Source organism: Mytilus californianus, unplaced genomic scaffold (assembly GCF_021869535.1).
Source record: "Mytilus californianus isolate M0D057914Y unplaced genomic scaffold, xbMytCali1.0.p SCAF_14, whole genome shotgun sequence".
Taxonomy (NCBI): domain Eukaryota; kingdom Metazoa; phylum Mollusca; class Bivalvia; order Mytilida; family Mytilidae; genus Mytilus; species Mytilus californianus.
The window spans coordinates 12,842,974-12,858,290 of NW_026262626.1; the positions used below are offsets into that span (position 1 = coordinate 12,842,974).

The 15,317-nt window shown below is 32.7% G+C and overlaps 1 protein-coding gene across 1 annotated transcript; it reads right to left on the reverse strand.

Moving 5' to 3' along the window:
• Positions 1-1,411: 1,411 nt before the first annotated feature.
• On the reverse strand, positions 1,412-6,441 carry LOC127724899 (uncharacterized). The gene is made up of 4 exons (XM_052231902.1): positions 6,433-6,441; positions 4,094-4,200; positions 2,554-2,723; positions 1,412-1,659 (listed from the first exon to the last, which is right to left on the reverse strand). Exons 1-4 carry the CDS (start codon positions 6,439-6,441, stop codon positions 1,412-1,414), a joined length of 534 nt encoding a protein of 177 aa, XP_052087862.1.
• Positions 6,442-15,317: the final 8,876 nt, after the last annotated feature.

Below are 15,317 nucleotides of genomic sequence, written 5' to 3' on the forward strand. Positions count from 1 at the left end.
TGTAAAAATTTATTAATACACGTATACTGTAACAGTGCCCCCTCTTTGGATAAACATTCAATTCGGATATCCGCGTAATGAATATTTGTCATCCATGGGTTGTATTATAAATATATTTCCATGCAATACGTTTTTGTTCACTTTTTGTTTCAATGTTTTATTGTATCCGGCTAAGGAACCGGTTGGTCATTTTTGCGGGGATAGTTATATTTTTAGATACATTGTTTGATTAAAAATTTCTTGAGATTATAGTTTCTTTTCATTGAAAATAAGGGGGTGGGGGAATTAATTCAACTTGCAGTTTCCCAAAAAAAATCTTGATCCTGTTGAAAAAAAATATAGTTTGCTTATGACTAAAGTCGAAAAAATTGTTTTTGCCTAAAAAAAGACTTCCGTATCAAAAGACGAATTGTGTCTGTGCCTTTTAATTTTCATACAATATTGAAACTCCTCTTTATTATTAAAGAAGATAAATACATGTAGCATCTTTTTCTGGATAATAACTATATTGCCAGTTTATTGTTTACATCTTATGACGACTAGGATTCTAATTATAAATACTGTTAATTCAGAAATTATTGCGTGCTGTTATTATAATTGCGCATTGTGAAGAATGGAATAAAATGCTAGAATAATTATAATAATTGCGATTACAGACAAATTCGCATACATTTATAGCTATTAGATATCAGAATGCGATTTCTTTTTATTGCGATACTCATTCAGTCGCATTATTCGCATTTATAAAAACTTCGCAATAATTACTGATCTTACAGTATTTTTCCCTGTGGAAATAACATCATCTCAGACTTCATAGATAAACACTTTAAAATCTTATCAAAGATACCCGGGCCTATCATTTGGTATGCCAGACGCGCGCTTTGTCAACACATGACTCATCAGTGGCGCTCGAGTCAAAACAGTTGGAAGGCCACATCAAAGAAATGAATATGAAATGCTTTAAAAAGCCATTCTTTCGAAAAGTTGTTCCAAATACGACAAAGACAATATATGCCCGGGGTAGAAAAACCTTAATGTTTCGAATAGCATGAATCATTCTGTATTTTTATACAGTAAATAAAAAAGACACTTTATTCTCTGTTCATCTGCCCTTGACAAACAGCTATTAGTTCGAAATTCAACCATTTTCACTTTAGAGACGTTATAGTTTGTACGTTTTTGTGTTATACTTATACTATGTAGGCGTACCTTCAGTTCTTTATTTTTGTATGCTACATGTATTTTGTTTTACACTACACTATAATGCAATTCACTTAACTAGGCTTCACATGTTACTCTAACTAAACTTTTTACTATCATATTTAATATATTAAATTTCATGAACGTTTACATTTTTCACATACAAAGGTTTATTTTTCTTATACAATTATAAAATCTAATTCACAAAAATTTAAATGTTGTTCACATAGAATTTAGCTCCGTCTCCAATTGAGGATCCTGAATCTATTGGACAACTCATTATGTCCATATCATCTTGTTCCCATGTTGATGGGTCCACGTGTCTAGCTCTAAATGTGGCAGTGTTGTTGGCATCAACACTAACAAAGGTAATTAGTTGAATGAAGTTCATGGCCACAGGAAAGATCGTTGTCATGGAATTGGAGAAATGTATAGAACTGTCTTTCGCCATTTTGAAACCTGAAAAAAGGAAAGGTTATTGACGAATGATTTGATTAACGTATGCTGAACTCTAGATTACTTTCATAATATATGTATTGCTGTACATTGGATTTCTTTTTTTAAACTTTTAGGTAATACAATAATAAGTACCTTTCTTTCGTCAGTTTACATGTTTATTGATGACAATTTAGATTGAGTAGATAAATGTGCGTATTTTATGTACATGAGTGTACAGAAAGCCTTGTGTCTTTGAAAACAGATACATGTATCTTACAACGACAACGACAGGGATATGTTTGTTTTAGGTTTCATGTACGGCACGCTTAAAGTTTTCATAAATAAGTGTTGTTATCAGAAAGAATTTAGAACACAAAAAAGATCCAGAACAATATGACATTTCCAGCTAAAGTCAATACTTTTAGATCGCATTTTGTAACTGCCAGCGTTTTTTTTTAAACCATTTCAACCTGGTTATATACAATTCAAATGTATTTTTGTTTTGTATGCCTCCTTTGATACGACTTCTGTAATATGAAAATCACTAGGTTTACTCTTCAGTTTTACTATGTTCACAAATCTATTTTTATTCAATAATATAACGTGTTAAAATGTCTATCAAACCCTACTGGTTGTATTGTTTTGAAAGTTTTGATGTCTTGGATTTATCTACAGCGTGTATGAAAAAAAAAATCGAACAATTTGGTGCTTGGCGTGTATAATGGGCTTTTGTCTAATATTGCACATGCCTTTTTGTTATCTTGTTTTGCGTTGCTGGGTTGTTATTTCATTAATAGATTTCCATAGTATTCGTATATTCAGATAAAACATATAAATATTTGAGGGCAGGTGTTTTCTAAGTTATTTGTAAATTTGAATACATTTTTAACTGTATAAAATTTGTTGAACGACTACCTTTGATTGTGTCTCCCAATATGCCATCATAGCAGTTTCCTGGTCCCGAGGCACATTGACATTCAGTAATATTCACAACCCATCCTACTTCCTCACCAGAGGTCAGCATGGTCTGGATTTCCGGAAATGACGTCAGTTTTCTTTGTTCTGCGTTATGGTTTACCCATAGGCTGTAAATATTAAATGACGATAATTGTTAACCTTCATCACGAACGCTCGACAAAAACAATATATAAGAATGTAAAACCACTGGAAAACGTAATTTAAATTATGATAGAAAGGAACGTAAATGAATTCGAAAATTCGACTACGACCAACTCTGCCTGATCGAGGGAGTTGGAACCTTAGTTTTTTTTCAATAAATCTGAAGTTATAAACAGAGATGTTACATGTAATAATGGCATAATATAAATCATGTCAATTCCAAAGCACTGACTACTTAGCGTATAATCTAGATTTCTTTTAATCAGAAACGATAAAACACAAAAAATTAAAAGGCAAGGATGTATAACACCTCTGGAATACGTTATGAGATTATGACCTAAAAGACCTCAAACAATAGCCTTAACGATAGCAGGTCAACTTTGTCTGAATTGGTTGGACCTTAGTTTCTTAATTATTTCTAAACTATCAACAGCTAATCTTAGAAAAATATGTTTTAAATCATGCAAGTACTAAGGCATTGACTACTAAGTTGACGATGTACTAATAGTTAACGTATGCTAATTTTTTCTGGTAAGTTGTAACAAAGTCTTGATTTAGAGCTTAACGTCCAGCAGCGATCTCGTTTTAGTGTTCAATGTGTTCTACAGTTCAGACTTCTACAACTATGTGGATGAACTTGGAGTTTCAAACACTTTTGTTTGTTTAAAATTTTAACATGTACCAAATACTTCATAATTACTTACAGGTCGTTCAAAACAAAAAATTGGAAAGAATTTTGCAAATTTTAACTACTTCCTCTTGCAATGTACAAGAAGGAAAATTTTGACCAAAACCCAAAGTTCTACCGTAAAGCTCTGCATATTGTGTTTTAAATTGTTTTGGGTTACGAATCCTTCAATGTTTAATTATACTAATACATTAAAAATTGCACCGCTCTATCAATACTTTAAACTTTACCAATAAACACAATTTTACTGCATTGATTTATGTTAAATTGTTGATAAATCTTTTTAGTACCTTAATTATTTAGAATTTTTAGTTTTCAAATTCCAATAATTTGAAAAAAACGAAGGGAACCTACTATGCCTCTTTTAGCGGATACAGTGGAAGAAAACAGGACATTTCTGAAGATACAAAGATATATTGCATATAATTTGAAAATCAAACAATTGTTCCTGATTAATTGAAAATTCCGTCAAATTAAAAAGCAGCTTAAACTATAGACCTAAAAATTTAGTAAATATTGTAATTGTCGATTCTTTTTAAATATTTTTCTATATTTTTTGTTTTCTTTCCATTAGAAAAACATATTTCAAAATTTGACAGGGTGCTTGTCTTTATTTAAAGCAAATATGCTGAAGAAAATCTATCTTACCTTCCTTGTCCTTCTGTCCATTTACAGTATGTTCCTGATATGTTGTCAGTCATATTTATATAAACTCCAGGTTGTGCCCAAAATACCTTTACAGTATCATTGACAATCTACAGTGTATGTATTTCTTTATTTAAATCTAATTAAAACTTAAATACACATTGTTATAAAGTAACTTTTCAAACAGTATTTTCGCTGAATGTTTTAAACGATTTTGCATATGTGTTAACAAAATGTAGAATATGTAGTATTATTGCAATAATTATTACAACATTTCTTGAAATCAGCACTAGTAGATATTTCATTCCGTGAGTCTGTAAAATGTGGCAAATGATCGGAATTGATTTCACACGTAACATACACATAGTATGGCGCAGTGCTTTGATTTGATGTTAGGGAACGGACTACTTCCTTAATAATCTGTTTCATAATTGCAATAAGAATACTAAGAAAAACGTTTTGGCTATACATAAGAAGATGTGGTATGAGTGCCAATGAGACAACTCTCCATCCAAGTCAGAATGTATAAAAAGTAAACAATTATAGGCCAAAGTACGGCCTTCAATATGGAGTCTGGGCTCAAACCGAACAGCAAGCTATAAAGGGCCCCAAAATGACTTGCGTAAATCAATTCAAACAGGAAACCCAACGGTCGAATCTATATAAAAAACGAGAAACAAACGACAACCAATGAACAACAGGCTCCTGACTTAGGACAGGTGCATAAAAATGCAGCGGGTTAAAACGTTTTAACGCGTCAACCTTCACCCTAACATGAGATAGTTGTGTAACATTACAAAATACAAAGACACACTATGAGATATCACTTGAAATGGCTTAACTCGCCCAAAAAGACATATACACAAAAACAAGTATATCCGTTTAAAATATTATTATAGTTTTTCAGGGGTATTTTTCTTTTTTTCTTCTTCTTGTATTGCAGATATATGAAGGTTTTTCTCCATTTATTTGCATTGATTGTCAAACCCTGGAAGCCTTCGTTCCACGTAAAATACGTGTTATTCCATTCTTTACATTATAAAGTTCAGGAGTAGATAATGCAAAAAACAAAAACACAATTTGTGTGCAAATAACGTATTGTTTATTACCATGAGTACCATTTCCATGATTTCTGTTAAATATGTAACAATGCTTACATTTTGACGTCTGTAAAATCTGGATGGTTTTTTAAAGTTATGTTTTAAATAAAGAATACATTATCTTGGTTTACTTTGTCTTCGATCAACAGACTTTTTTGAATGCTGTAAATTGGTTGATATTTTCTTTCTCATTTTGATTTTCGATAGATCGGTTTTTTTTTTTAAAGAATCGAGAAACATCTCATATTTTTTAGGGGACCCCCATGAGTTACTGTAAAATACAAAAGACGAGAAATATTCTAATATAAGGATTGATTGATTGGTGTTTTACGCCGCTTTCAGCACTATTGTGCTATTTCGTGGCGGGTCAGTTTTTATTAGTGTAGGAAGCCGGAGTGCTTGGAGAGAACCACGGATCTTCGGTAGGAAAACTGACAATCCTTGTCAATTAAGATTGCAGTAGAGCGCACCTGCCGCGCGCGGAATTCGAACTCAAAAACAGTGTTGACAGGCTAGTGATACAGTAGTGCGATTAATAATATGAGAAAGAACTGCAGCTAATAATCACCGTTTTCGTCGATGTAGTCAACGTTGCTGAATATCAACTCTCCTGCATCATTCCCCGAGTTTTTACTGGCACTGAAGTATTTGATTTCACCACCAAACACGGGAATGTCTTTAAATGGAGGCGAAGCGGATTGTAGACAACTCGATATGTTAAAGAAGTATCTTACTTCTGCACCATTTTCTAGGTATGAAATAAGAGAATCGTGGGTCTGTACTGGAATAGATCTGAACAAAGAGTTATAGCATGCAGATAGATGTTTTCAAAACAAAATGACTCAAATCGTACAATCCTTGAACAGTTTCATTGAACTCGGTTAGGAATTTCAAAATTTGTGTTAAAATTGTATATTAACTAGTCATTTTACTGGTGATAAGAAGACGAAACGACTGCATGTTGCTTCAAAAATGTATCTATGCTTAAAGGTCGGTTTGATTGAGGTTCTGCATGTCTAACAAATTTAATTTGCAGGGTTTTATGATTTCCTTCAACTATGTTTTCTAATAATATAAATAGTGTGTCACGTCGTTCTTTGCGGAATAAGGTCTTCCATCAGTCACTAAGAAAAGCAACACTCTGCTGTGATAAAGTTCTTCGTAAGTCTTTGCGTTTCATAGTCAAAGCTCAAGAGTAGAAACGATTGGTGCAAGTCATTTCGTACCTTGACCATTTCGTACCTCTGCCATTTCGTACCCAACATTTATCATTTCGTACCCACGATAACAAAAAACTTTTTGTACCCTATGAGCCAAATGCATCTACCATTTCGTACCCCATGGAGTAAATAGATGTTTACTATATCGTATCGTATATTTGTAAAAGTTATTTTTTTAAGATACAAGTAATTTGATCAAGCCCTGGATCAAGTGATTCTACAAATTCATACAACCATTTAGAACCACATACTGTCTTAGAACATGCAGTATCAATAACTGCGGCATTGTAGGCTTCTGCGACAAACACCGTTAGAGGCTTAAATTCCTGTGCTGAGGTAAATAATTATATATTTACAGTTTCATTTAATACATCACGCTCATCTTCTGTTAAATTTACATCAAGCTGCTTGTGAGGACAATCCTTGACCCAATGAAATTTGGAATCACATATTTTACATCTTGAGACATTACCATTAAAGACTGGATTCATTTTAGTCTTTAGTCTACTAAAGTTGGTAGATCTATCAGCTCGATTACGAGGAAAATTTCTTCTTGAACTTCGACCTCTCTGATAATAGCCATCACTGACAAAAGCTGATTCTTCTTTAACAGTTACAACAGAGTCTCGTTCTCCGGGACCATTTTGAGATTTTGATGCAAATATCCTATTCAAAGCAGATTTCATTGTGTCGAATTTAAGGTCAGAACATGCAGTTAGTGCCAGCTGACGATAACTTTGACTTAATCCAGCATTGTCCAGAAGTTTAAAAGCTAGAATTGCGTCTGGAAGTCCCATATCATATTTCTTACATTTATTATATCTCTGCTCAAATTCAATGATATAATCAGACATGCTTACATCCTCTCCTCTGTGGAACTGATCAAATACAGTATAAGCAGCATAAGCCTGATCTATTTTATCCTTCTCAAAAAGCTTGTCCAACTCAGTTATTAGCTTATCTACTCCTTCATCAACATTTAAATCACTGGGATCTACTTCTAGGGCTACTTCCCTTGGTTTTCCTTGTAACGACAAAGCTAAAGCCAAACCTCTCTTCTTCTTGTCCAGATCAGTCACGAGTTGCCACATTTTTACCTCATTTTTCCATTGTTGATAACTCTTATCTTTGGTCAACCCTGGTGGGTTCTTGTAACTAGGTGCTGTTGCCATCTTTATTAGCTCTGCTACCACTGTTAGTTGATTAATAACACAATAGTTAACACTAGAAAATTATTTTACATAGAGGATTCTTTAAAAGATAAAGTGACCAGAATGACAAGACAGTCAATTAACTCATTTTATAAGTATATATTACCTTTAAATATACAGTTTCACTTTTTTTTTGGCTTTTATCTTGAAAATGACAAAAGACAGAGAAAAACAATAAACAACAAAACTTATCAGCTAGACAACAACTTCAAATAGATCAGTACGAATCAAATTATCAGTCAAATCCTTACAGGATTGCTCTTCCATGATAAGTCCTAAAATGACGATTTTTATGTTTTTTTCTAAATTTTTATTTATGGCTATTATCTTGAAAGCTATTACAGATAAAGAGAAACATAAACAGCATATCTACAAAGAAATCAACATGACCAAATTTACAGTTAACTCCTTATAAGAGTTATTGCCCTTCAATATTGATTTTTTTTTACCAATCTTATGAGTTTTTGGACAAAATTATAGTAGAAATTAGCAAAGATTAACAAAAAACAAATATGATAATCAGCAATCACGGACAACTACTGGATTACTGGTTCATAGCTTGAGACAGACACAATAAAAATGTGATGTTTTTTTTCATGTTTGTAAAATAAGTCAATTTAGCATAACTGAAATCCACAAACAAACTCCTATCAGTCGTTATTGTTGTAAGTGACATTGTACTTTACCTTTTTTGTCAATTTTGTATTTTTTTTTTAAACTATAACAAGTGTGGACACAGATCAGTGTGGATAGTATGATTGGATGTTTGACAGTGTTTTATATGACAAAAGGAGTTCTATGTTTTATGTTTTCTATGTATTAACTGTGTTGCACAATGACAACCAACATGAGCATTAGGGGTGTTGTTTATGTAATATTTAGTTTTTTATGTTCAACACGAGCATGGAAGAGATACTAATTGCATTAATTACCAAATGATTATGATAGAATATATATGTTCCACATCTTTGATTTTGGATAAATTTTGTAGCTAGGAGAAGAACACATAATAGGTTCATTTTTTTCTTAATCTGATTTTTTTATATGGGAGATGGTATTTGAGAACATGTATTTGCTTACTATTTGTATGGTTCTATTTATATTACTTTGTGGGGGATTGTCAGTATCATAAGTAAAAGAATTCGGTTAAATGTGGAAATTGTTTCTCAGTTTAGAAGACATTTAATGTTTTTTAGTAATGACAAAGCCTGACATGATGATTGGGGCTAGATGAGCTAGAACGTGAATTTCTGTGTTATTTTTTATTAATTCTTTGAAAATATCTCCTCAAAAGCTGGTCAAAGCAAAAAAAAAGTTTTGACCAGTATGAAAATGATATCAACAAAAGAACCTTTGTGAGCATGCTTCAAAGACTCATAACTAACTACAGAAGTCATATGATAAAATGTCAAGTGGATATTATGAACATCTACTTAATATGTCTAAATATCTAAAAAGTTTTAGTATTCAATATGGAAAAGCTATTGCAAAAGTATTCTCTTTTCAGTTTTTTTTGTTATATGGATACAAATATAAGTGATACCAATACAGTAAGGCAGTTTTCTTATGGTATGAAAGTGTAGTAACTAACATTTACTGTTAATTCACACAAATTAAGAAATAAACAAATGAATGATAAATGTTGAACATGTACAATGAAATATATTTTAGAAATCAATTAGGCCAGATAGGCCTTATAAATTTTGGTCTTTTTCTTAACATACTGAATGACCATTTACACTCAGGACCGAGTCGCCAGTAGGCAGTACAGATGTAAAAAAATGTGAATAGTGTCCACATGTGATGCCCCCGCTAGCATATCATATAGTTATAAAGGGACGCTACCCAAATTTGAACTTGATCTGAGTTTTGTGGTAATAAGCATTGTGTGTAAGTCTCATAAAATTAGGTTGAGGCTAACTTAAGTAGAGAACAGAAACTCAAAATTCAGCAATTTTTCTATTTGTAAACACGCATAACTCTAGAACGTTTGTGTATAAGTTTTAAAACATTTGGTTGAAACAAACTAAAGTTAGAGAACGGAAACGAAAAATTCAGCAATTTTTATGTTTATAAAGGGACATAACTCAAGAATGGTAAAAGTGTCACCACCAAATTTCGTACTTAATCTGTATTATGTAGTAATAAGCATTGTGTATAAGTTTCATAACATTTGGTTGTGGCAAACTAAAGTTAGAAAACGGAAACAAAAAAATTGTACTTGATCTTAGTTTTGTGGTAATGAATATTGTGAATAGGTTAAATTTCATAATGTTTGGTTGGGGCAAACTTAAGTTACAGAATGGAAACTAAAAATTTAGCAATCTTTCGATTTATAAAGGGGCATAACTCAATAATGGTTAAAGTGACCCTACCCAAATTCAAGTTGATCTGTATTTTATCAGTGGAAGTCAAAATTAAACATTGCATTGTATAAAGCATTGATTGTAGTTGATTCAACTATTATCATGGACAATGGAAGATAACTCCAATTCTAAAATTACTTGATATTTAGAAGAAAATAAAAATTTAGCAATTTTTCCATTTATAAAGGGGCACAACTCAAGAACAGTTCACCAAAATTCAAACTTGATCTGTGTTTTGTGGTAATAAGCATTGGGTATAAGTTTCATAACATTTGGTTGAGGCATACTAAAATTAGAGAACGGAAACGAAAAATTCAACAATTTTTCCATTTTTAAAGGGGCTTAACTCTAGAACGGTAAAAGTGATGCTACCAAAATTCAAACTTGATCTGTGTGTTGTGGTAATAAGCATTGCGTATAAGTTTCATAACATTTGGTTGAGGCAAACTAAAGTTAGAGAACGGAAACCAATTTTGGGACGTACGTACTACGTTCATACAGTCGGATAAGGGTAAAACTTAATGCCCCCTCCACTATGGCGGGGGGCATAAAAATAAAGTGTAACAAAAGAACCTAGCATCATATTGCTAGTAGCGCCAGTAGCCTTGTTTTGGTGAATTTGTGCTTTTTTTTTTTAATTTGGTGCTTTTTTTTTTAATTTGGCTAATGGACAAAAAATGTTTGGTTCAAATCTAAATAAAATGCTTTTATCTCCCTATTACTTACATTGTACATAGAATGGATATATACTACTTTGACAATTCCTTGTACATGAGAGTTGTCTGTCAAATCTTTATTTCACAAAGAATGAATTGCATAACAATGAACTGAGCTCAAAGCAAAGCACTTTAACAATACACTTAGACAATGAGCTCAATCCAGTGATATACTTTGTACTACAGGTCCTTCATGAACATCCTACTGGCCAAAACCATATCTCACAAACATGCCATACTACATGGTTGGATCAGAAGTCATGAAAAAGACATGAACTTTATTAACATATTTTAAGTATATACACCGGTTAAAACTATCACAAATTTGTGGTAAAATTATTCAGTATCTAGCAACTATCAATCGCTTCATGCACAAATTGATATAGGTTGAGTACCCCTCTGTCAGAAATAAGAACATACCTCCACCTAATTTTAGTTAACTGATGAAGAAACATTCAAAACTATAAAATGTTATCTAATAGACTAGCTGCAATGAAATCCCAGTTTTCTAAAATGGTAGGTGGAACCTAAAACTCATAAGATTTTAAACTATGCATTTTAAATATTGCAAATATACATGTAATAATAATAATTCTCAAAAATTCGCTATATTTTTCCTTACACAATGTATTTTGTCTTTTGTTCGAGACTGTATATTGACCTCTAGATGTCTTTCAATTACATCCAGTTTGGCGTGGGTTGATGTTTGATTGTTGTATATGTTATATATCGACGTGGGATTTGTTTATAAATTAGGCGTGAAATAATTTTGGTTAACTGAAATCCTTTAACTTACTTCCAAATTAATGTTAATACTGAGGGAAAAAATTACATTGCTAAATAACCACTTTAAAACACATGCAAACTTTTTGAGAGGAAGGCATAATGCATGTAACATCTATTAGATCTTTTTTTAAAGTTTGTTAACTGTTACTTACCTTCAAAAAGGGGGTTGCATTCACTTTACTACATATACATATAAATATAATCAACAATACTGAGTGCAACACCTAGGATAAATAGAGGATTGTTTTGTAAGAATAGTTGCTGAAATAAGCAGGCAATATTCAAAGTAGAATAAAAAATATTACAGGACTGTGTTTTAAAGTAATAAGCATTGTGCAGGGCTCACGTTACCATGCAACTGGGGCGACAAAGTCGCTTTCCCGGTCGCCACTTCGCTTTGACCGACCTTCAAAAGCGAAATGTAGTCGCCCTGTTGTTTACGATACTCAAATTCAGTCGTTTTCGTCATCGGCAATATTCAACATTTACCAAGTCGATGAAACAGAAATTTTTCATTTGAAAGTAAAGAAATTCAAAGACATAAACGATTTATTTTCTTTAGGAGGTTAAAGCATTGATTTTAAAGTTGGTTGCATGTTATTTTCATAAAGACAACTTTTTTATCACTTCTGGTACTTGTTACTCAAGCGTAGATCAAATCATTCTAACTTTCGGCAAAATAAGCTTGTTACTTCATTAGAACGTGATGAAATTAAAGATTTCTTGCTGTTGTGCAATAGACTGTGCTGTTGCGCAATACTTAGTAAATCTGTCGTCAGACTATAAACAAATAAAGTTCAATTAATTCCCAGTCATATTAGAAATTTATGAAAATGTAAAGGGAGCTTGCATCAATAGATGTAAACAATTCACTTAAGTTTCATGAGAATTGCTGACAGCATTTTTGAGCTATTGTCTGAAAACTGGAAAATCACCCCTTTTTTAATGAATAAAACCCCATCACTCAGAAATGTAAAATGTAAAATTTATAAAATTCTAAACGGAGCTTACATCAATATAGATATAAACAATTCACCAAAGTTTCATACAAACTGCTGAAAGCATTTTTGATTTTTGTCCGAAACTGGAAAATCCCCCCTTTTTTCATGAATAAAACCCTGCAACTCAGAAATGTAAAATCTAAAATATATAAAAATCAAAAGGGAACTCATGTCAATAGATATAAACAATTCACCACAATTTCTTGCAAGTTGGTGAAAGCTTTTATTGTCCGAAAACTGGAAAATCCCCCTTTTTTTAATGAATAAAACCCCATAACTCAGAAACATAAAATCTAAAATTTATAAAAAAACTAAAGGGAGCTCATGTCAATAGATATAAACAATTCACCAAAGTTTTATGCAAATTAGTTAAAGTGGTTTTGAGTTAATGTCCGACATGTTGACGACGGACAACGGTATACCATAGTACGTCCCGTAAACGGGCGTATAAAAATGACAGGGTGTCATACCACACCAAAACCTTCTGAAGGAACCACAAAGTTGGCAAACACATTTTTTTTTTTCATTGACAACACTGTATAACCTTGCAGCAGTATCGAGTCTACATGCATTACCTTGAACTTAAAACTATGTGGTAATTGTCAAAGTTAGTTATGTCAATTATAATTTACACATTTACTGAAACATGCCAGAGAAGTGCATGTACAAACTTTTGAATTTGATCTGCAAACTGGGAAAGCCATCCTTTTTTATGAATAAAATTCCACAATTTATTAAATTGAAAGGGAGCTTGCATCAATAGATATATACAAACAATTAACCAAAGTTTCATGACAAATGACAACTGCTTAAAGCATTTTCGAGTTAATGTCCAAAAACATGGAAATCCCCCTTTTTGAATGAATAAAACCCCTTACATTGTAACTGGACAATGTAAATTCTAAAATTCCAAAACAATCTTAAGGGAGCTCACATCAATACATGAATATAATCCCATATAACTCTGAAACGGGAAACCTAATATTTATAAAATAATCAATTCACAACAGTTTCATGCAAATTGGTGAAAGCGTTGAAGAGTTTGTGAACAAAGCATTTTTAAAGTTAATGGGCGTTAACATGAAAATCCCCCTTTTTTAATGAATAAAACCTCACATTTTGAAAATGTATATTATAAAATTCCTAAAAATCTAAAAGGGAGCTCACGTCAGTAGATATAATCAATTCACCAGAGTTTCATGCAAACTGGTGAGTTAGTGAACAACATGCTAGAAACAGACAGATCAGGGCAGACAGACGGACAAAGGCATACATTGTACCATAATATTTCTCATGAACAGGCGTATGAAAACTGCAGGGTACCATTCCAGGCCAACACCCTCTGAAGGAAACACTATAAGGGAGCTTCCTTTCCATTTTTATGGGGGAAAAAGGGGGGGGGGGCGCTAGGATGAAAAATGTTGTCCTGCATTTTTGTTTTAGATGTAATCTGTCCTGCCTTTTTATTTTTCACTCTTTTTTGTCCTGCCTTTCTTTCTATTAGTTTATCCCGACTTGTTTTTACATAAATTGTCATCTTGCCTTTTTTTTCATAGTCTCATCCTGTCTTTTTTTCAAATTTCATCCTAGACCCCCCTCCCCCCTAAAATTCAAATGGTAGCTCCCTAAGCAAACAAATTATTTTATTTTTACATTGACAAACCTGTATAACCTTGAAGCAGTATTAAGTTCATGTATCATCCCGCATATTATTACATGTACATTGAACTAAAACAAATTGTGGTCATTGTCAAAATTATAATTTACAGTTTACTTTTCCAATGCTTTTAATTTAAGATTAGGGCATTTTTGTCATTGGAATTGAGTTTTGTAGTCAGAGATTACTCTAACCTCCAACGACTGTTTTGCGACACCAGCTAGGGCAGTGGGACTTCAGCTGGTCCCATATCAGATAGATGATATTTGCCCATCCAAAGTGGATGTGCTGCTTCGTTGCTTCTGGAGTCGACTGGATCCATATAAATCAAGCCTCAATTTATTCATTTTTCTCTTCATTTAAGTAAGAATGATCAACCTGCCACCAGTTATCTTCTCATATTTGGACAGTTTTCACATTGACCCATCCAGTGGCGGATCCAGAAATTTTCATAAGAAGGGGCCCACTGACTGCCTTAGAGGGGGCCCACTCCAGTCATGCTTCAGTGATTCCCTATATAATCAACCAAATTTATCCCACAAAAGGGGGGGCCCGGGCCCCTGGCCCCCCTAAATCCGCCTCTGCCATCAATACTGACATTTTAGAGGATATGAATGCCCTTTAACGTCAGGCGTCTAACGGTCATTTTCGGCTACCGTTAGCGTCAAATATGTTAACATTTTACCGTGATTCGTCAACATATCCTTATCGTGATTCATCAGAGGTTTAAAATAATTATCGTTACCGTTATTTTTGGCAAAAAATTAACGTGATTCGTCAAAATCTGTCAATTTTTTTATCGTCTTGAAGAAAGTCTTCATTTTATCGTCATGCACCAAAAATTACCGTTAACGTCATTTGGCAAGATTTTTTACCGTTATTCGTCATGAAGGTACCCCCATTACCACCCTCATTTTAACTTTCACTTTATAAGAATGTCACATGACCAACATTATGGGAACTGATTTATGCAAATGACCCTTATTCAATAGGAAAACAATCTATATAAATCGAGCCTCAATTAGTTCATTTTTCTCTTCATTTAAGTAAGTTTAATCAACCTGCCACCCGCTATTTTCTCACATTTGGACAGTTTTCACATTGACACATCAATACTGGTATTTTTACTTTAACTTTAAAAGATTGTGACATGACCAACAGAAAAAGTAA